General features: G+C 44.0%; 1 protein-coding gene across 2 annotated transcripts in view; it reads left to right on the forward strand.

Annotated features, from left to right (window-relative positions):
• dpys (dihydropyrimidinase) overlaps positions 1-15,679 on the forward strand; it is a 49,994-nt gene extending 34,315 nt beyond the window's left edge. For both annotated transcript variants that reach the window (XM_036971061.2, XM_090227627.1), the window contains exons 8-9: positions 11,750-11,957; positions 12,155-15,679. In XM_036971061.2, coding sequence (XP_036826956.2) covers positions 11,750-11,957; positions 12,155-12,214 — 268 coding nt within the window. In that variant the 3' untranslated portion in view covers positions 12,215-15,679. The remainder of the gene's footprint in view (positions 1-11,749; positions 11,958-12,154) is intronic.
• The last annotated feature ends 7,513 nt before the right edge of the window (positions 15,680-23,192 follow it).

Here is a 23,192-nt window from a genome sequence, read left to right on the forward strand (position 1 = left end):
AACTATGGTACAGCCTGGATATAACTATGCGACAGCCTGGATATAACTATGGGACAGCCTGGATATAACTAACTATGGTACAGCCTGGATATAACTATGGTACAGCCTGGATATAACTATGGTACAGCCTGGATATAACTAACTATGGTAGTACTACAGCCTGGATATAACTACCTATGGAGGTACTACAGCCTGGTACAGCCTGGATATATCTATGGTACAGCCTGGATATAACTATGGTACAGCCTGGATATAACTATGGTACAGCCTGGATATAACTATGGTACAGCCTGGATATAACTATGGTACAGCCTGGATATAACTAACTATGGTACAGCCTGGATATAACTATGGTACAGCCTGGATATAACTATGGTACAGCCTGGATATACTTATGGTACAGCCTGGATATAACTAACTATGGTACAGCCTGGATATAACTATGGTACAGCCTGGATATAACTATGGTACAGCCTGGATATAACTATGGTACAGCCTGGATATAACTATGGTACAGCCTGGATATAACTATGGTACAGCCTGGACATAACTAACTATGGTACAGCCTGGATATAACTATGGTACAGCCTGGATATAACTAACTATGGTACAGCCTGGATATAACTAACTATGGTACAGCCTGGATATAACTATGGTACAGCCTGGATATAACTATGGTACAGCCTGGATATAACTATGGTACAGCCTGGATATAACTAACTATGGTACAGCCTGGATATAACTATGGTACAGCCTGGATATAACTATGGTACAGCCTGGATATAACTATGGTACAGCATGGATATATCTATGGTACAGCCTGGATATAACTATGGGACAGCCTGGATATAACTAACTATGGTACAGCCTGGATATAACTATGGTACAGCCTGGATATAACTATGGTACAGCCTGGATATAACTATGGTACAGCCTGGATATAACTATGGGACAGCCCAGATACATCTATGGTACAGCCTGGATATATCTATGGTACAGCCTGGATATAACTATGGGACAGCTTGGATATATCTATGGGACAGCCTGGATATAACTATGGTACAGCCTGGATATAACTATGGTACAGCCTGGATATAACAAACTATGGTACAGCCTGGATACATCTATGGGACAGCCTGGATATAACTAACTATGGTACAGCCTGGATATAACTATGGTACAGCCTGGATATAACTATGGTACAGCCTGGATATAACTAACTATGGTACAGCCTGGATATAACTATGGTACAGCCTGGATATAATTAACTATGGTACAGCCTGGATATAACTATGGTACAGCCTGGATATAACTATGGTACAGCCTGGATATAACTAACTATGGTACAGCCTGGATATAACTATGGTACAGCCTGGATATAACTATGGAACAGCCTGGATATACTTATGGTACAGCCTGGATATAATTAACTACTGTACAGCCTGGATATAACTATGGTACAGCCTGGATATATCTATGGTACAGCCTGGATATAACTATGGTACAGCCTGGATATATCTATGGTACAGCCTGGATATAACTATGGTACAGCCTGGATATAACTATGGTACAGCCTGGATATAACTATGGGACAGCCTGGATATATCTATGGTACAGCCTGGATATAACTATGGTACAGCCTGGATATAACTATGGTACAGCCTGGATATAACTATGGTACAGCCTGGATATACTTATGGTACAGCCTGGATATAATTAACTATGGTACAGCCTGGATATATATATATGGTACAGCCTGGATATATCTATGGGACAGCCTGGATATAACTAACTATGGTACAGCCTGGATATAACTATGGTACAGCCTGGATATATCTATGGGACAGCCTGGATATAACTAACTATGGTACAGCCTGGATATATCTATGGTACAGCCTGGATATATCTATGGGACAGCCTGGATATAACTAACTATGGTACAGCCTGGATATATCTATTGTACAGCCTGGATATATCTATGGGACAGCCTGGATATATCTATGGGACAGCCTGGATATAACTAACTATGGTACAGCCTGGATATATATATGGTACAGCCTGGATATAACTTACTATGGTACAGCCTGGATATAACTATGGTACAGCCTGGATATAATTAACTATGGTGCAGCCTGGATATAACTATGGTACAGCCTGGATATAACTATGGTACAGCCTGGATATAACTAACTATGGTACAGCCTGGATATATCTATGGTACAGCCTGGATATAACTAACTATGGTACAGCCTGGATATAACTAACTATGGTACAGCCTGGATATAACTATGGTACTGCCTGGATATAACTAACTATGGTACAGCCCAGATATAACTATGGTACAGCCCAGATATAACTATGGTACAGCCCAGATATAACTATGGTACAGCCCAGATATAACTATGGTACAGCCTGGATATAACTAGCTATGGTACAGCCCAGATATAACTATGGTACAGCCTGGATATAACTATGGTACAGCCTGGATATAACTATGGGACAGCCTGGATATAACTATGGTACAGCCTGGATATAACTATGGTACAGCCTGGATATAACTATGGTACAGCCTGGATATATCTATGGTACAGCCTGGATATAACTATGGTACAGCCTGGATATAACTATGGTACAGCCTGGATATATCTATGGTACAGCCTGGATATAACTATGGTACAGCCTGGATATAACTATGGTACAGCCTGGATATAACTATGGGACAGCCTGGATATATCTATGGTACAGCCTGGATATAACTAACTATGGTACAGCCTGGATATATCTATGGTACAGCCTGGATATAACTAACTATTGTACAGCCTGGATATAACTAACTATGGTACAGCCTGGATATAACTATGGTACTGCCTGGATATAACTAACTATGGTACAGCCCAGATATAACTATGGTACAGCCCAGATATAACTATGGTACAGCCCAGATATAACTATGGTACAGCCCAGATATAACTATGGTACAGCCTGGATATAACTAGCTATGGTACAGCCTGGATATAACTAGCTATGGTACAGCCCAGATATAACTATGGTACAGCCTGGATATAACTATGGTACAGCCTGGATATAACTATGGGACAGCCTGGATATAACTATGGTACAGCCTGGATATAACTATGGTACAGCCTGGATATAACTATGGTACAGCCTGGATATATCTATGGTACAGCCTGGATATAACTATGGTACAGCCTGGATATAACTATGGTACAGCCTGGATATATCTATGGTACAGCCTGGATATAACTATGGTACAGCCTGGATATAACTATGGTACAGCCTGGATATAACTATGGGACAGCCTGGATATATCTATGGTACAGCCTGGATATAACTATGGTACAGCCTGGATATAACTATGGTACAGCCTGGATATAACTATGGTACAGCCTGGATATACTTATGGTACAGCCTGGATATAATTAACTATGGTACAGCCTGGATATATATATATGGTACAGCCTGGTTATATCTATGGGACAGCCTGGATATAACTAACTATGGTACAGCCTGGATATAACTATGGTACAGCCTGGATATATCTATGGGACAGCCTGGATATAACTAACTATGGTACAGCCTGGATATATCTATGGTACAGCCTGGATATATCTATGGGACAGCCTGGATATAACTAACTATGGTACAGCCTGGATATATCTATTGTACAGCCTGGATATATCTATGGGACAGCCTGGATATATCTATGGGACAGCCTGGATATAACTAACTATGGTACAGCCTGGATATATATATGGTACAGCCTGGATATAACTTACTATGGTACAGCCTGGATATAACTATGGTACAGCCTGGATATAATTAACTATGGTGCAGCCTGGATATAACTATGGTACAGCCTGGATATAACTATGGTACAGCCTGGATATAACTAACTATGGTACAGCCTGGATATATCTATGGTACAGCCTGGATATAACTAACTATGGTACAGCCTGGATATAACTAACTATGGTACAGCCTGGATATAACTATGGTACTGCCTGGATATAACTAACTATGGTACAGCCCAGATATAACTATGGTACAGCCCAGATATAACTATGGTACAGCCCAGATATAACTATGGTACAGCCCAGATATAACTATGGTACAGCCTGGATATAACTAGCTATGGTACAGCCTGGATATAACTAGCTATGGTACAGCCCAGATATAACTATGGGACAGCCTGGATATAACTATGGTACAGCCTGGATATAACTATGGTACAGCCTGGATATAACTATGGTACAGCCTGGATATATCTATGGTACAGCCTGGATATAACTATGGTACAGCCTGGATATAACTATGGTACAGCCTGGATATATCTATGGTACAGCCTGGATATAACTATGGTACAGCATGGATATATCTATGCGACAGCCTGGACATAACTATGGTACAGCCTGGATATAACTATGGTACAGCCTGGATATATCAAATCCAAATCCAAATCAAATCAAATCAAATTTTATTTGTCACATACACATGGTTAGCAGATGTTAATGCGAGTGTAGCGAAATGCTTGTGCTTCTAGTTCCGACAATGCAGTAATAACAAGTAATCTAACTAACAATTCCAAAACTACTGTCTTGTACACAGTGTAAGGGGATAAAGAATATGTACATAAGGATATATGAATGAGTGATGGTACAGAGCAGCATAGGCAAGATACAGTAGATGGTATCGAGTACAGTATGTACAAATGAGATGAGTATGTAAACAAAGTGGCATAGTTTAAAGTGGCTAGTGATACATGTATTACATAAGGATACAGTCGATGATATAGAGTACAGTATAACGTATGCATATGAGATGAATAATGTAGGGTAAGTAACATTATATAAGGTAGCATTGTTTAAAGTGGCTAGTGATATATTTACATAATTTCCCATCAATTCCCATTATTAAAGTGGCTGGAGTTGAGTCAGTGTCAGTGTGTTGGCAGCAGCCACTCAGTGTTAGTGGTGGCTGTTTAACAGTCTGATGGCCTTGAGATAGAAGCTGTTTTTTAGTCTCTCGGTCCCAGCTTTGATGCACCTGTACTGACCTCGCCTTCTGGATGATAGCGGGGTGAACAGGCAGTGGCTCGGGTGGTTGATGTCCTTGATGATCTTTATGGCCTTCCTGTGACATCGGGTGGTGTAGGTGTCCTGGAGTAGTTTGCCCCCGGTGATGCGTTGTGCAGACCTCACTACCCTCTGGAGAGCCTTACGGTTGAGGGCGGTGCAGTTGCCATACCAGGCGGTGATACAGCCCGCCAGGATGCTCTCGATTGTGCATCTGTAGAAGTTTGTGAGTGCTTTTGGTGACAAGCCGAATTTCTTCAGCCTCCTGGGGTTGAAGAGGCGTTGCTGCGCCTTCTTCACGATGCTGTCTGTGTGAGTGGACCAATTCAGTTTGTCTGTGATGTGTATGCCGAGGAACTTAAAACTTGCTACCCTCTCCACTACTGTTCCATCGATGTGGATAGGGGGGTGTTCCCTCAGCTGTTTCCTGAAGTCCACAATCATCTCCTTAGTTTTGTTGACGTTGAGTGTGAGGTTATTTTCCTGACACCACACTCCGAGGGCCCTCACCTCCTCCCTGTAGGCCGTCTCGTCGTTGTTGGTAATCTCTATGGTACAGCCTGGATATAACTATGGTACAGCATGGATATATCTATGCGACAGCCTGGACATAACTATGGTACAGCCTGGATATAACTAACAAAGGTACAGCCTGGATATAACTATGGTACAGCCTGGATATAACTATGGTACAGCCTGGATATAACTATGGTACAGCCTGGATATATCTATGGTACAGCCTGGATATAACTATGGTACAGCCTGGATATATCTATGGTACAGCCTGGATATAACTAACAAAGGTACAGCCTGGACATAACTATGCTATAGCCTGGATATAACTATGGTACAGCCTGGATATAACTAACTATGGTACAGCCTGGATATATCTAACTATTGGACAGCCTGGATATAACTAGCTATGGTACAGCCTGGATATAACTAGCTATGGTACAGCCTGGATATAACTAACTATGGTACAGCCTGGATATAACTAACTATGGTACAGCCTGGATATAACTAACTATGGGATAGCCTGGATATATCTAGCTGTGGTACATTCTGGATATAACTAACTATGGTACATCCTGGACATAACTAGCTATGGTACATCCTGGACATAACTAGCTAATGGGTCAGCCTGGACATAACTAGCTAATGGGTCAGCCTGGACATAACTAGCTAATGGGTCAACCTGGACATAACTAGCTAATGGGTCAGCCTGGACATAACTAGCTAATGGGTCAGCCTGGACATAACTAGCTATGGTACATCCTGGATATAACTAGCTATGGTACATCCTGGATATAACTAGCTAATGGGACAGCCTGGATATAACTAACTATGGGACAGCCTGTATATAACTATTGGACAGCCTGGATATAACTATGGGACAGCCTGGATTTAACTATGGTACAGCCTGGACACAATAGAAGGTGAAGGAAGTGGCTCTTTCATTCAGTAGGTCCAACATATTCAAGTCCTTTATTTTCTATGGTGGAGTAGGTCAGGGCGTGACTGGGGGGTGTTCTAGTTTATTATTTTTATGTGTAGTCTAGTTTTTTTTATTTCTGTGTCGGTCTGGTATGGTTCCCAATCAGAGGCAGCTGTCTATTGTTGTCTCACATTGGGGATCATATTTAGGTAGCCTTATCCCACCTGTTGTTTGTGGGATCTTGTTTTTGTATTGTTGCTTTTGAGCCCTACAAGGCTGTACGTTCGTTTGTTTGTTTCTCTTCATTGTTTTTTTGCTGGTTCACATTTAAATAAAACATGATGAACCTAAATCATGCTGCACCTTGGTCTACCCATTTCGACGAGCATTACAGAAGATCCCACCACAAACGGACCAAGCAGCGTGGCCAGGAGGAGCAGACATCATGGACATGGGAGGATATTTTGGACAGTAAAGGATCCTGGACGTGGGAAGAAATCATGTTCGGAAAGGATCACCTTCCATGGGAGCAGACGGAAGCAGCAAGGGAGCATCAACGACGACTCTGGGGTTCGCAACCACGACGCAAGTACAAGAGGCAGCCCCAAAACATGTTTTTTTGGGGTGGCACACGGGGTGGTTGGCGGAGCTAGGGTCCAGCCCAGAGCCAATTACCCGCACTCGCTTTGAGGAGCGTGTGACCATTCAGGCACCATGTTATCCGGTGATACGCACTGTGTCTCCAGTGCGCATTCACAGCCTGGTGCGCTCGGTGCCAGCTCTCCGCACTTACCGTGCAAAAATGAGCATCCAGCCAGGACGGGATGTGCCGGCTCAGCCTTCCTGGTCTCCAGTGCGCCTCCTCGGTCCAGGATATCCTGCGCCGGTCCTACGCACTGTGTCGCCAGTGCGCCTTCACAGCCCAGTGCGTCCTGTGCCAGCGCCCCACATTTGCCGGGCTAAAGTGAGCATCCAGCCAGGATGGGTCGTGCCAGCTCTACGCTCTAGACCTCCAGTGCACCTCCACAGTCCAGTATGTCCTGTGCCTCCTCCCCGCACTCGCCCTGAGGTGCGTGTCATCAGCCCGGTGCCACCTGTACCGGTCCCACGCATCAGGACTCCAGTGCGCATCCACAGTCCAGTACGTCCTGTGCCTCCTACCCGCACTCGCCCTGAGGTGCATGTCATCAGCCCGGTGCCTCCCATGCATCAGGCCTCCAGTGCGCCTCAACAGTCCAGAGCTTGCGGCGACAGTTCCCCGTCCAGAGCTTCCGGCGACAGTTCCCAGTCCAGAGCTTCCGGCGACAGTTCCCAGTCTAGAGCTTCTGGCGACAGTTCCCATTCCGGAACCTCCAACGACAGTCCACAGTCCGGAACCTACAACAACGGTCCACAGTCCAGAACCTCCTGAGACGGTCCACAGTCCGAAACCTCCAACAACGGTCCACAGTCCGGAACCTCCTGAGACGGTCCACAGTCCGGAACCTCCTGAGACGGTCCACAGTCCGGAACCTCCTGAGACGGTCCACCAGCTCCATGGCCAGAGCCTTCTCCTGCGCCGATTCCCAGTCTAAGCATGGCGTCCAGTCCAGCTCCTAGGTCAGAGTATTCTTCTGCGTTGGTGCCCAGTCCAGGCACAGTGTCCAGCCCGGGTCCATGGCTGGATTCACGGGATGAGCGGGTTCTTCGTCCCGCACCTGAGCCGCCTCCGATGCTGGAGGATCCGCGTGATGAGAAGGTTCTTCGTCCCGCACCTGAGCCGCCTCCGATGCTGGAGGATCCGAGGGATGAGAGGGTTCTTTGTCCCGCACCAGAGCCGCCACCGCACTAGACACCCCCCCTAACCCTCCCTTTTGGTTTCAGGTTTTGCGGCCCCCTTTGGGGGGGTACTGTTACGTCCTGACCATAGAAAGCCTTTATTTTCTATGGTGGAGTAGGTCAGGGTGTGACTGGGGGGTGTTCTAGTTTTTGTATAGTAATATATTGATAGTAATATCCGGATGGGACGTAGTCATTTTTTTATGTTGAGGTTGACACATTTTTTCATTGTCTTCAAAACAATACAAAATACCTGAATGTTTAGATTTAAATAGTTATTTTAAGTCAAATATATGGTGTTGTTTAGGCCAAAGGGAAGGGTTGCATAAGTGTCATTCCTAGAGTAAGAAAAAAACGAACATTTGTAATCTATATGAGGCCGCAGATGTCGAACTACACTCCCCAATCTCAGCAGACAGAGATACAATATGTCCCTGTTGTGCATGTGTTTACCCCTCCCCCCAAACACACACACACACACACACGCGCGCGCGCACACACACATCTGTACCGTACATATCCCTACTAAGCAATAAACTAGGCTAGTGTATGTGTGCATGCAAGGCAAGGAGCTAGCAACAGTCATAACAGGCTTACATAACCCAGCAGTAACAGGACTGCTCTCTTTCCTATGGAATCTGGGCTAGGTCCCTCAAGGCAAATCACAAAGTGTTGATGTGAGCTGAAGAAGGGATAGGAAGGGGGATGAACCCCAGTGCCATTTTCCTGTAAATGAATTTCATGATAATGTGAGATGAGGCTCTTGTAAGTGTTGCTCAGCTCAGCTCAGCTCAGCTCAGACAGACCTTGTGAATATTACTAATGCATGCAGCTCTGGAATAAGGAAGATATCTAGTCTCTACCTCCCCTCTTAGCCTTGATGACGATATCATGTCCAATTCTATTTCAGATCAATTTTAGTGTCCCAGGCTTGTGAGGTTGTCAAGTCTCAGCACCCAGAACTAAAATCAGCTACTGGATTATGTCTTTTAACATTTTATTGTTAAGGCTGTGATGAGAGACTAGCGGTTGTATAGTAATCCTATAGTATACAATTACATATTGCTGTACAGTATAGTGGCATTGTTTGTTGTACAGTATGTGTGCTACCACTGTGTTCTAGTCCTATAGTGGGATTGAGGCTTTGTTGCGCTTCGTGTTACATTTTTGTAACTATGAATTCATCTGTGAAACTGCGTAATTATTTGGCCTAAATACGGCTTAAAAACACCAGAGTCCAGAGGCAAGACTCAGTTTTGGAATGCATCGAAGATACAGTAGGTCTGCATCCCAAATAGCATCATATTCCCTACATAGTGCACTACTTTTGACCAGAGCCCTATGTGAAATAGGGTGCCAATACAGACATATCCTTTGGGTTTGTGTCATTAGGGTACCGGAGGGATGGAGAAAGTAACTCTCTCTATACGTCTTAATTATTTAGTCTTTTAGCCTAGTGTCCTTCTCCTTCCCCTTTTTTAAGAGCAAGATGACAAGTACATTAATTTATACTTATAAAATTGCTCAGAGAAAGAGGTTTTGTTTAACAAGTAAAATGGTAGGGGTCAAAATTATTGACACCCCTAAATATTATTTTAAGCATACAACATAGCTCAGTATTTTAATTATTTCTTTTGTACAGTCATTATTGCTCATCTTTATCAAGCGTGTCAATCATTTTGGACCCCACTGTACATATAAATAGTCCGGAAAATAAATATACAGGACACTGAGTGTACAAAACCTTAGGAACACTTTCCTAATATTGAGATGCACCCCCCTATTGCCCTCAATTCGTCGGGCATGTACTCTACAAGGTGTTGAAAGCATTCCACAAGGATGCTGCCCCATGTTGACTCCAATGCTTCCACTTGTGTCAAGTTAGTTGGATGTCATTTGGGTGGTGGACCATTCTTGATAAACACAGGAAACTGTTGAGTGTGACAACCCAGCAGCTTTGCAGTTCTTGACACATTCAAACCGGTGCGCCTGGCACCTACCATACCCCGTTCGAAGGCAGTTAAATACTTTGTCTTGCTCATTCACCCTCTGAATGACACACATACACAATCCATGTCTCAATTGTCTCAAGGCATAAAAATGCTTCTTTAATCTGTCTCCTCCCCTTCATCTACACCGATTGAAGTGGATTTAACAAGTGACATCAATAACAGATCATAGCTTTCACCAGGTCAGTCAAAAGCTATAGGAAGGCCTATATATATATATATATATATATATATATATATATATATATATATACAGTTTAAGTCGGAAGTTTACATACACTTAGGTTGGAGTCATTAAAACTCGTTTTTCAACCACTCCACAAATCTCTTGTTAACAAACTATAGATTTGGCAAGTCGGATAGGACATATACTGTGTGCATGACACAAGTAATTTTTCCAGCAATTGTTTACAGACAGATTATTTAATTTATAATTCACTGTATCACAATTCCAGTGGGTCAGAAGTTTACATACACTAAATTGACTGTGCCTTTAAACAGCTTGGATAATTCCAGAAAATGATGTCATGGCTTTAGAAGTTTCAGATAGGCTAATTGACATAATTTGAGTCAGTTGGAGGTGTACCTGTGGATGTATTTCAAGGCCTACCTTCAAACCCAGTGCCTCTTTGCTTGACATTATGGGAAAATCAAAAGAAATCAGCCAAGACCTCAGAAAACAAATGGTAGACCTCTACAAGTCCGGTTCATCCTTGGGTGCAATTTCCAAATGCCTGAAGGTACCATGTTCATCTGTACAAACAATAGTACGCAAGTATAAACACCATGGGACCACGCAGCCGTCATACCGCTCAGGAAGGAGACGCGTTCTGTCTTCTAGAGATGAACGTGCTTTGGTGCAAAAAGTGCAAATCAATCCCAGAACAACAGCAAAGGACCTTGTGAAGATGTTGGAGGAAACAGGTACAAAAGTGTCTATATCCACAGTAAAACGAGTCCTATATCGACATGACCTGAAAGGCTGCTCAGCAAGGAAGAAGGGGGAGGCTTGCAAGCCAAAGAACACCCTCCCAACTGTGAAAATAGTTTGACCCAAGTTAAACAATTTAAAGGCAATGCTACCAAATACTAATTGAGTGTATGTAACTTGCCACTGGGAATGTGATGAAAGAAATCAAGCTGAAATAAATCATTCTCTCTACTATTATTCTGATATTTCACATTCTTAAAATAAAGTGGTGATCCTAACTGACCTAAAACAGGGAATTATTACTAGGATTAAATGTCAGGAAATGTGGAAACTGCATTTAAATGTATTTGGCATATGTAAACGTACGACTTAAACTGTATATACATATTATAACTTGTAATGTCCTCATTCAACACAGTATCTGACCAAGTAGGTTTGCATCTGCGTGTTTGTGTGTGTGTAGGAAGATCTCTGCAGCTACGCACCACCAGGCTGTGGATTACAACATCTTTGAGGGCATGGAATGCCACGGTGTTCCCGTGGTGACCATCTCCAGAGGGAAGGTGGTCTATGAGAGAGGTCAGCTGAAGACCCAGCCAGGACAGGGCCGCTTTGTCCCCAGACAGCCCTACGCAGAGTTCATCTACAAACGAGTCAACCAGAGGGAACAGGTCTGTCTCGATATTATGGCGTCTTGTGACATATTGCTTTATTATAAGGTTTCATAATGTTCCGTGACTACATCTATAATGTGCTATTCATGTATTTATAAGGCCCAATAACACGTAAGAAGAAGTTTCTTCAAGTGTTGTAGTTATACCTGTGTTATTAACTGTGGTTTTTAAAAAGCTGTTTGTTTGTTTTCCAGGTGGGACAGCCTAGTCCTGTAATCAGGAAGCCCTATGATGGTGAAATCATCGCCATATAAAGGAATGGATCTCATCATGAAAGAGACTGTTTAGCTCAGGATCTACATGCAAAACGTTCGGTGAATTGTGTTATGCTGGACCATGATAAAATGCATGTTTGTTTGAATGCAGATGTCAGTCAATGTTTTGATGCTGATGGTATTACGTTGCCAAACTATTTTGTCTACCCTTACTTCCGTGTTAAAGTATGAAGCGCACAGTGTTTCACATTGAAAGCTCATATCCACTTGAGCTGACATCCACAGCGTTTACCATGAACATGAGCTTCACAAACTCTGGGGAAAATTGTGTGTAGTTCAGCGCGCAGTGCTGCAATGTGCTTGGCCTTTGTAAAAAAGGCCCAGTGCTGTTGTCACACAGCATCACATTACACATTGGGATTGTCTCCTACTGGGCATTCTGGCATGCTGGCGTGGTACTGAGCCACTGGGGCTCTGCAGACATAATGTGAGTTTATCAGAGGGAACGCTAGGGGTCAGTGGCAGCAGTGTGTGAGTCACAGTCGGCCCACTCATCTCTGTGCTTTCTCCTTCACTCTGTCTTCTCTTTCACTGTGCCTTCTCCTTCACTGTGCCTTCTCTGTCACTCTGCCTTCTCCTTCACTCTGCCTTCTCTTTCACTGTGCCTTCTCCTTCACTCTGCCTTCTCTTTCACTGTGCCTTCTCCTTCACTCTGCCTTCTCCTTCACTCTGCCTTCTCTTTCACTGTGCCTTCTCCTTCACTCTGCCTTCTCTTTCACTGTGCCTTCTCCTTCACTCTGCCTTCTCTTTCACTGTGCCTTCTCCTTCACTCTGCCTTCTCTTTCACTGTGCCTTCTCCTTCACTCTGCCTTCTCTTTCACTGTGCCTTCTCCATCATTCTGCCTTCTCTTTCACTGTGCCTTCTCCTTCACTCTGCCTTCTCCTTCACTCTGCCTTCTCTTTCACTGTGCCTTCTCCTTCACTCTGCCTTCTACTTCACTCTGCGTTCTCTTTCACTGTGCCTTCTCCTTCACTCTGCCTCCTCCTTCACTCTGCCTTCTCCTTCACTCTGCCTTTTCTTTCACTGTGCCTTCTCTCAGTAACAGACCTGGGTTAAAATAGTATACATTTTCTTTCAAACACTTACACTGCACTTTACTGAGTTGACCTGCCTGGCACAATTGAGCAATGACATGTACAATTGTGCTATTAGGCAACATTTTTCACATGATCCTTTATCTTCATATACAGTGGGGTCTGACATTATTGAAGCCCTTGATAAAGATGAGCAAAAATAATTAAATCATTCATATACTGTGCTCCCCATTTTTTTTTTTTTTCTATTATTTTATACTAATACACTTGCTGAAGAGAAAATGTAAGGGTAAAAATGATTGACACCCCGGTTTTCAATACCTTTCAATATCTCACCTTGCCAGGATAACGGCACTGAGCTTTTTTCTAAAATATTTAATGAGTTGGAGAACACATTGGGAGCAATCTTAGACACTTCCTGCATACAGAATCCTTTCAGATCCTTGATATCCTTAGTCTGCGTGTCACGTTCTGACCTTAGTTCTTATATTATGTCTTTGTTTTAGTATGGTCAGGGCGTGAGTTGGGTGGGTTGTCTATGTTCTTTTTTCTATTGATTTAGGATTGCTGTGTTCGGCCTGGTATGGTTCTCAATCAGAGGCAGCTGTCAATCATTGTCCCAGATTGAGAGTCATACTTAGGGAGCTTGGTTACACTTTTTCCGTGTTAGTGTTGGTGCCACACGGGACTGTTTCGGTTTGATAACTTCACGTTTATTGTTTTGTTCAGTGTTCGTTACTTTATTAAAAAACATGAACACTTACCACGCTGCGCTTTGGTCCTCACCTTCTTCCACCGACGACGACCGTTACACTGCGCTTATGAACTGCCCTCTTCAATTCAAACCACGTTTTCAAATGGGGTTCATGTCTGAGATTGCCATTGCAAAATGTAGATTTTTGTAGACAATTAACTATTTCTTTGTGGATTTTGATGAGTGCTTTGGGTTATTGTCTTGCTAAATGATCCACTTGAGGTCAAGTTTCAGCCTCCTGTCAGAGGCAACAAGGTTTTAGGCTAAAATGTCCTTGTACTGGGTAAGGATCATGATGGCATTGACCTTAACAAGGGCCCCAGGACCAGTTGAGGCAAAATAGCCCGATAACATCAAAGATCTATCACCATATTTTACAGTGGGTATGGGGTGCTTTTCTGCTTATGCATTCTCATTTATTAGCTCTATTTTCATGTCATCCAACAAATGTAAATGCCTGGAGTTTGCTAAAATGGCATTGGCAATTGGATTGGAACCAGTGCTTTGGTCAGATGACAAAAAAAATAGAGCTCCTTGGCCGGGCAGTTGTGGGTTTCGCGTCGAAAGAAGAATTTGCCACAAAAATCAACATTTTGCAATTGCCAACTCAGTTTCCGGACTTGAAACCCATTGAAAACATGTGGTTTGAAATTATTAGTGCAGTCCATAGGAGCAGACTTAGGATATCAAGTATCTGGAAGTATTCTGTATTGAGAAATGGTTTAAGATCCCTCTCGATGTGTTCTCCAACTCATAAAACAATTTGGAAAAAGGCTCAGTGCCATTATTCTTGTAACGCTCGTCGGAAGAAGTGGACCAAGGTGCAGCGTGGTACGTGTTGATGATTCTTTAATTCATCCGAACACCAACAAAAACAACAACGACCGTCACGTTCTGAAGGCTACACAGAGCTAACAAAAACCAACATCACACAACCTAAGGTGGCAAAACAGGCTGCCTAAGTATGATTCCCAATCAGAGATAACCATGATTGATAACCATACCCGGCCAAAACATAGAAACACAAAAACGAGAAATAAGGAACATAGAATGCCCACCCAAATCACACCCTGACCAAACCAAATAGAGACATAAAAAGGCTCTCTAAGGTCAGGGCGTGACAATTCTTGCAAGGTGAGATATTGAAAGGTATTGTTAACAGGGGTGTCAATATTTTTTACCCCTAACTCTTTGAGAAAAAAATTATATTACTTGTTAAACACAATTGTTCTCTCAGCAATTGTATTAGTATAAATAATATAATTTCCCAATTTTTTGGAGTATAGAATGTAGCTCAGTATTTTAATGATTTATTTTATGCAGTCATAATTTTGAACCCCACTGTAAATACCTTGAGACAAAATAATCTGGTAAATGTCATATTTCAACGTTACGGAAGCTTAGAGGGGTACGTCTCCTGACTGACTGTCAGCATTCTGTGAAGGAGGATGTGTCACTGTCAGGACCCACTACAATCACCGTGGTAGATGCGCATTGTGGCGTCTGGATATAATGCTAATGGGGTGTGACTAAACACCAAGTGCATGATGGGAACTGAATAGTGGCGTGCACATTTAGGGAAGGTCTGGTTTGCGTGATGATGTCAACAAAACTGTCCCTGTCGTTTTTGATCGACATTAAACAACTGAAACAGATATCATGTTTTGCAGAGCTTCGTGTTCTCATTGCAGACAATTACCCTGTGCACTTATGATCATCCAAACTCCATGGGCATGGTAACAATGAAGAAAATGCAGAAGTTAAAGACATGACATAGAGATACAAGAAGTTTATATTTAAGTTACTGGGATTGATGGCTGTTTTTATGGTGTTTTTATTCTTTAAAATTAAGTGTAATTTCGTACCAATTATTAATTGTTTGAACTATTTACATCTCACATTAGATTGCTTCAAAAAGTTGCTTGGAAACCTTGGTAACCTTCATTTAACTTTTATTTGTATTATTAAAAATGTGTTTTTTTTACCTTTATTTATACAGGTACGTGAATTAACAAACCAAAATACTGTATGTATTTACAATGACAACATGTCATTAGTCTAGATTAGAGTTGTCATATAATGTAACGTGTTACATAATTCACATTTCACAATTCAAATTTTCAACAAAAAAAGGGTGTCTCACTTCTTCCTGTGGCAGCAGAAAGTCTAGCTTGCTTACTGAGTGGGGTCATCCTCCTGTGGTCTGTAGAGTATTGGACACCAGAAATCTGGCTGATGAAGAAAGTATGGATTCATCAAACAGTACAATACATGTATATATTGTTTTACTGAGAAATTAATCTGCATTTCCCTGGGACAAATTATGACCATGTGCAGCACATAAGAACATCTATGTAATATACGGTATTATACCAATTTAAGATCTCCATCAGTGTTTATCAATGATCTCTGGATTATACAGACCTTCTGAATGAGGGATCTCAGACTGCTTTCCTCAGCTTTCCTGTTCCCTTCCATTCTTGATCTCTTCTTCAGGATCTTAGCATGCAGAAACTCCACACTGTTCTCAGCGTTAGTGGAGAAGAACTGCTCAAACACCATGAGCCTGATCTGAGTGAGCTTGGCAGACATCAGGGCCATGCTGAGAAGGGCAGCTAGTAACACAACCAGAGGCAGGATGGAGTCAGAGTAGTAGTCTGGGTTTAGGAAGGCAACTCCTCTCAAAGATGGACACCTGGTAGGAGAAATCCCTCCTGTTGATCTCCTCTGAAATGGGGACACCAATAACAGTCATGTCTTCCTGAAACAACAATGGTTCAGTAGAGCAACAGGGTTATAGCCTAGTGGCTAGATTGTATTGAATGAATTAATGCAATAACTCATTGACTAAGACTGTATCTTGTTGTGTGTTTTACTAACATAGCTACTTACATTTATGTTCATAATCAAAGGAACATGAAATGGTTCTAGCCCATGAAGCTGATGACCTCAACTAACCAGAACATGAGTACATCAACACCTATGAACAAGACCCAGGCTAGACAATGGGTGAACACTGGGAAACTGAATTTCAGCATGGCTTTCCCTTCCGTGGCACTGAGTCGAGGGGAAGGGATGGTAATGTAGTCTGGCCTCCTTCAATGTGAGGAGGAGCACTTCCTTCTGCCTTCTGCTTCTCATCAAAATGAATGAACATCCGGGTTATGTACACGTTTTCACATTTCTTATTGTGGCGGTATCTCCTCAAGTGCAGCACTGTGAAGCCCATCAGTAGGAGGAAAATGAAGGCAGAGAAAAGTCTGAATTTATTATGGATAAATGAATAAACAATATCCCCATTTTAAATAGAATTGTAACTAAGTAAACTTATGCTCTGTTTTATAAGTGATTGACAATATGAGTTCATAAGAAGGGATTGTGTGACACGGACAAGGAGTAATAAAAAGTTAATGAACACCATTCCAACTAGGCAGAAACAAATGGGTTGTGGACTGTGTAAACACATAAGGTCGTTAGCCTATGGTTGACCCTACTGAAACTTAGCTCTGGGGTTTTTAGATAAGGCAGTGAGTGTATTCCTAGGTTTTCTGTTAATTAAAGTGGTCAGTGGTGATCGATAATGTTGAGGGGTCAAAAGTTATCTGGGAGTGTGTTAGTAAGTTAGAATGAACTTTTCACCTTACTTTGTCCCGGTGGAGAGGAGGGGATTCTGTTAAAGCAGTGAAATAACGTCATGATCTGTATATAAACTGCTGCACGTGTTTAAGTGGTAGCGCGCTCCGAGAATAAATTCTATGACCTATTATTGAAAGACTGGTCTGCGTCAATTTTATGCAAACAAGAAATCTTACAAATTCTCATAAAATAGACTAAGGGCTTTCAATTGATGAAAGCACATTGGCATAATTAAATTACAGTAACACCTACAGAGGACAGCATGTCCAATGCGGCCAAGATGCTCTTTGCAGTTCCATTCAGAGTCCTCTCAGCTCCAACCAGCTTCTCCATCAACTTCTCAGAGTCTCCTCTGGATGTGACCTCCAGATCGGAAACCAACTCCGCCACCCTGAAGTCTGTGAATGCTCTGAGATCGTTGCCGACCCATCTCAACATCCTGACGTAGTTACAGAGCGGCGTGGTGTCGATGGACACCCTCTTGGCCTGCAGGTTGCTATTCCACCTTGCAGCACTGGCAGGGCGACCGCGAGCATTCAACCAGGTAAGGTTGGGCAGGCTCGGTGCTCAAGAGCTCCAGTGCGCCTGCACGGTCCGGTCTATACAGTACCACCTCCACGCATCAGCCCTCCGGTGGCAGTCTCCCGTCTGTCATGAGCCGCCAGAGTCTCCCGTATGTCATGAGCCGCCAGAGCCGGCAGTTAGCCAGGATCTTCCAGAGCCGCCAATCAGCCAGGATCTTCCAGAGCCGCCAGTCATCCAGGATCTTCCAGAGCCGCCAGTCAGCCAGGATCTTCCAGAGCCGCCAGTCAGCCAGGATCTTCCAGAGCCACCAGTCAGCCAGGATCTTCCAGAGCCCCCAGTCAGCCAGGATATTCCAGAGCCGCCAGTCAGCCAGGATCCGCCAGACCCGCCAGTCAGCCAGGATCCGCCAGAGCCGCCAGTCAGCCAGGATCCGCCAGAGCCACCAATCAGCCAGGATACGCCAGAGCCGCCATTCAGCCAGAAGCTGCCAGAGCCGTCAACCAGCCTGAGCTACCTCTTAGTCCTGAGCTACCTCTCAGTCCTGAGCTACCCCTCAGTCCTGAGCTACCCCTCAGTCCTGAGCTACCTCAGTCCCGAGCTGACCCTCAGTCCGGAGCTGCCCCTCAGTCCAGTGGGGTCCTCTGTTAGGATTCTTAGGCTAAGGTCGGTGGCGAGGGTCACCACTCAAAGGACGCTGAGAAAGCGGACTAAGACTATGTTGGAGTGGGGTCCACGTCCCGCGCCAGAACCGCCACCGTGGATAGACGCCCACTCAGACCCTTCCCTATGGGTTTAGGTGTGCGGCCGGGAGTCCGCACCTTTGGGGGGGGGGGGTGTACTGTCACGCCCTGGCCTAAGTTATCGGTGTTTTCTTTATTATTTTGGTTAGGCCAGGGTGTGACATGGGTGATTTATTGTGTTTCGTCTTGTCTAGGGGTTTATTCGATTTATGGGGTTGGGTTCAGTGTAGTGGTCTAGGTAAGTGTATGGTTGCCTGGAGTGGTTCTTAATCAGAGGTAGGTGTTTATCGTTGTCTCTGATTGGGAACCATATTTAGGCAGCCATATTCTTTGGGTATTTTGTGGGTGGTTGTCTCCTGTGTCACACGGGACTGTTTTCGGGTTTTCACGTTTCTTGTTTTGTATTCTGTTCATGTATAATTTCTCTTATTAAAGAACCATGAACTTTAACCACGCTGCATTTTGGTCCTCCGATCCTTCTCGCCTCTCCTCTTCGGTAGAAGAGGAGGAAATCCCTTACACAGAAGACCTAAGATTAATAATTATTGACTTGCATAACGCTGGAAAGGGTTACAAAAGTATCTCTAAAAGCCTTGATGTGTGGAGAAAAAAAGGCACAGCAGACTGTTTGTCTACTGTTGTGACCTCAAATTTTATAACCAATTTTTGCAGAAATCCAAGTTTTTCCAGTGTTCACATACTTTTTCTTGCCACTGTAATTCATTAGGTTAAAACTGTGTAATTTCCATTTAACCATTTCATTTCTTTGTAAATATCTGGTAATTTATCTACATAAAAGAAAGTGCTACCCAAGCACACTGAAGAAAAATATTAAAACAACCAACCAGGCATTCAGAAAGAATAATCAAATAATCTACAAATATCAAGAGGACTGAGATATGCCTGAAATCCAAGAGGATAAATACATATGATTTCATGTCATGAAGCCGGCTCTACGCATCTGGTCTCCGGTGCGTCTCCTTGGGCCGGTTTACATGGCACCAGCCTTGCGCACGGTGTCCCCGGTTCGCCTGCATAGCCCAGGGCTATTCCACCTCGCCGCACTGGCAGGGCAACCGGGAGCATTCAACCAGGTAAGGTTGGGCAGGCTCGGTGCTCAAGAGCTCCAGTGCGCCTGCACGGCCCGGTCTATCCGTCACCACCTCCACGCATCAGCCCTCCGGTGGCAGCTCCCCGCACCAGGCTTCCTGTGCGTGTCCTCGGCCCAGTACCACCAGTGCCAGCACTACGCACCAGGCCTACAGTGCGCTTTGCCTGTCCAGCGCTGCCAGAGCCTTCCTCCTCTCCGGTGCTGCCGGAGTCTACCGCCTGTTCAGCGCTGCCGGAGTCTCCCGCCTGTCCAGCGCTGCCAGTCTGCAAGGAGCCGCCAGTCTGCAAGGAGCTGCCAGAGCTGCCAGTCTGCAAGGAGCTGCCAGAGCCGCCAGTCAGCATGGAGCAGCCAGAGCCGCCAGTCAGCATGGAGCAGCCAGAGCCGCCAGTCAGCATGAAGCAGCCAGATCCGCCAGTCTGCCAGGATCCGCCATTCAGCCAGGATCCGCCATTCAGCCAGGATCCGCCAGTCAGCCAGGATCTGCCAGAGCCGACAGTCAGTCAGGATCTGCCGGAACCGCCAGTCAGCCAGGATCTGCCAGAACCACCAGCCAGCCAGGATCTTCCAGAGCCATCAACCTGCCTGAGCTTCCTCTCAGTCCTGAGCTTCCTCTCAGTCCTGAGCCTCCTCTCAGTCCTGAGTTTCCTCTCAGTCCCGAGCTACCCCTCAGTCCCGAGCTACCCCTCAGTCCCGAGCTACCCCTCAGTCCAGAGCTACCCCTCAGTCCAGAGCTACCCCGCAGTTCAGAGCTACCCCTCAGTCCAGAGCTACCCCTCAGTCCCGAGCTATCCCTCAGTCCCGAGCTACCTCAGTCCCGAGCTGTCCCTCAGTCCGGAGCTGCCCCTCAGTCCAGTGGGGCCCTTTGTTAGGGTTACTAGGCCAAGGTCGGCGGCGAGGGTCGCCAATCTAAGGACGCGATGTAAGCGGACTAAGACTATGTTGGAGTGGGGTCCACGTCCCGCGCCGGAGCCGCCACCGTGGACAGATGCCCATCCGGACCCTCCCCTATGGGTTTAGGTGTGCGGCCGGGAGTCCGCACCTTGGGGGGGGGGGGGGGGGGGGGGTTTGGGGGGGGGGGGGTTCTGTCACGCTCTGGTCTTAGTATTTTGTGTTTTCTTTATTATTTTGGTCAGGCCAGGGTGTGACATGGGTTAATTATGTGGTGTGTTTTGTCTAGGGTTTTTTTGTAGGTTATGGGATTGTGGTGTAGTATAGTTGTCTTGAAAAGTCTATGGTGGCCTGGAGTGGTTCTCAATCAGAGGCAGGTGTTTATCGTTGTCTCTGATTGGGAACCATATTTAGGCAGCCATATTCTTTGAGTGTTTCGTGGGTAATTGTTCCTGTCTCTGTGTATGTTTGCACCAGATAGGGCTGTTTCGTTTTTTTTCACGTTACGTTTATTTTTTTGTATTGTTCGTTATTATCTTTATTAAAGATATATCGAAAAAAACACGCTGCGTTTTGGTCCTCCTCTCCTTCGACGGAAGAAAACCTTAACAACGCTGTTAATATAAAAGCCCCAGATATAAGGTTTACATCTAATTGTTGTATAAGATGAATGAGTGAGTATGATACTGTTTACACAATTTTACAATATGATTGTGGACTGTTTAATGAAGGAAAACTCAAAAAGGGAATTGGATTTGAACTAAATCAGAGGAACGCCCCTGAGCCCAGTTAGGGTCAGACATCCTGGGACATCCCTTTTCTGCCATTCCGAATAAAACCCAACTTTGAGAAATTATCAGCAGATGTTTTTCTCCATTAGGAGGGGGACAAAGGTTGCAGACCATTGCTGAATCTTTTAACCATACCACGTGGTTAAAGTCTTAGACTATCGATACCGACAGAATGAGAACAAGTCTTTGATATTAATTACTAGTCTGCAGCTAGGAATTCGGTATCATTGAACGCGAAGAACGACAACCACCGAAACCTCCAATCTATAACGAATGTCACTTTGAACTATCCCCTCTAACCAGGACAGACAGAGAGAGAGGGAGAGAGACGGACAATTCTACGAAAGACACAAACTTTTCACCAGCGATCAAGACGACACACTGAGCGTAAATATATATATATATTGATTGCAATTGTTTCCGAATGAGTGAGCGTTCATGTGTAAAGGATTAGCATTTTAATTGTTATAATTATCACTCTGTAGTGACTTCTTGGTCGACCCCCCCCCCCCATTTCCCCTTTTGTCTAACAAGCCGCCATGCCGGTTCAGCCCACTAGGGCACATTTTCCTATCATTTCATGTAACCACATTTACCTTGTTTGTTTATGCATTTCTGTGAATTACTTAGTTAGAAATAAATAAATGATTTAAGACAATTGATGTATGGATGACTCATAGTGAAGACTGGGTTCGTGCAGATAACCAACAATTTACGACGTTTGGAATGAGACTAACGTGAGGTAAAATAAATAAATCATTAATCAGAAGACTATTGATCAGATATGAAAATATCTGAAAGGTTATATTGGGAAATTATAACTTTGTAATCTGAATACTTTCCTTGGTGCCCCGACTTCCTAGTTAATTAGTTACATGATTAATCAGTTGATCACGTAATACTAATTACAGAGAATCTTTGATAAAAACTATAAGTCTTCATTTAATGATAGTAAAGACACGACACCACTCTACACAGTTGAATAATGTGTGTTAAAAACAGTAAAAGAGGAACTTTCTTTTTAGTTCTGTAGTAAAATGTATTCCTGGCTCTCTCCAAAAGTATAGGTTGTTCTTTCATCTGTAGTGTTGCCAAAGAATTTAGTGGAAGCACAACTTTGCATTCATATGAGGGGAAGTGGAACTGACTGCTACTTCTTGTCTCTTAACTTCCCCCAGCTTGACCTAAGTCTTGATTTGTGCACATGCTGTATACAGTTCTGAAAGACAAAACAAATGATATGTAGCGTAGACTGTAGTATAGGTAGGAACCATTAGTGGGCCACAAAAGGTTGTGACCTCCTTTTTACTCCCAACCTACCTGGAGGAATAAAGATAGTAATTTGTGGATGTCGTGGAACAACCTACCTGGAGAAATAAAGATAGTCATTTGTGGATGTTTTGGAACAGGAAATAGTCATGCCCAGGTAGATAAAAATGCTCTTGTATGTTGATATTGTTCGCTGGTACTCAGTGTC

The sequence above is a fragment of the Oncorhynchus mykiss genome, chromosome 3, assembly GCF_057628025.1.
Source record: "Oncorhynchus mykiss isolate SJ-2025 chromosome 3, ASM5762802v1, whole genome shotgun sequence".
NCBI classification, from domain to species: Eukaryota; Metazoa; Chordata; class Actinopteri; order Salmoniformes; family Salmonidae; genus Oncorhynchus; species Oncorhynchus mykiss.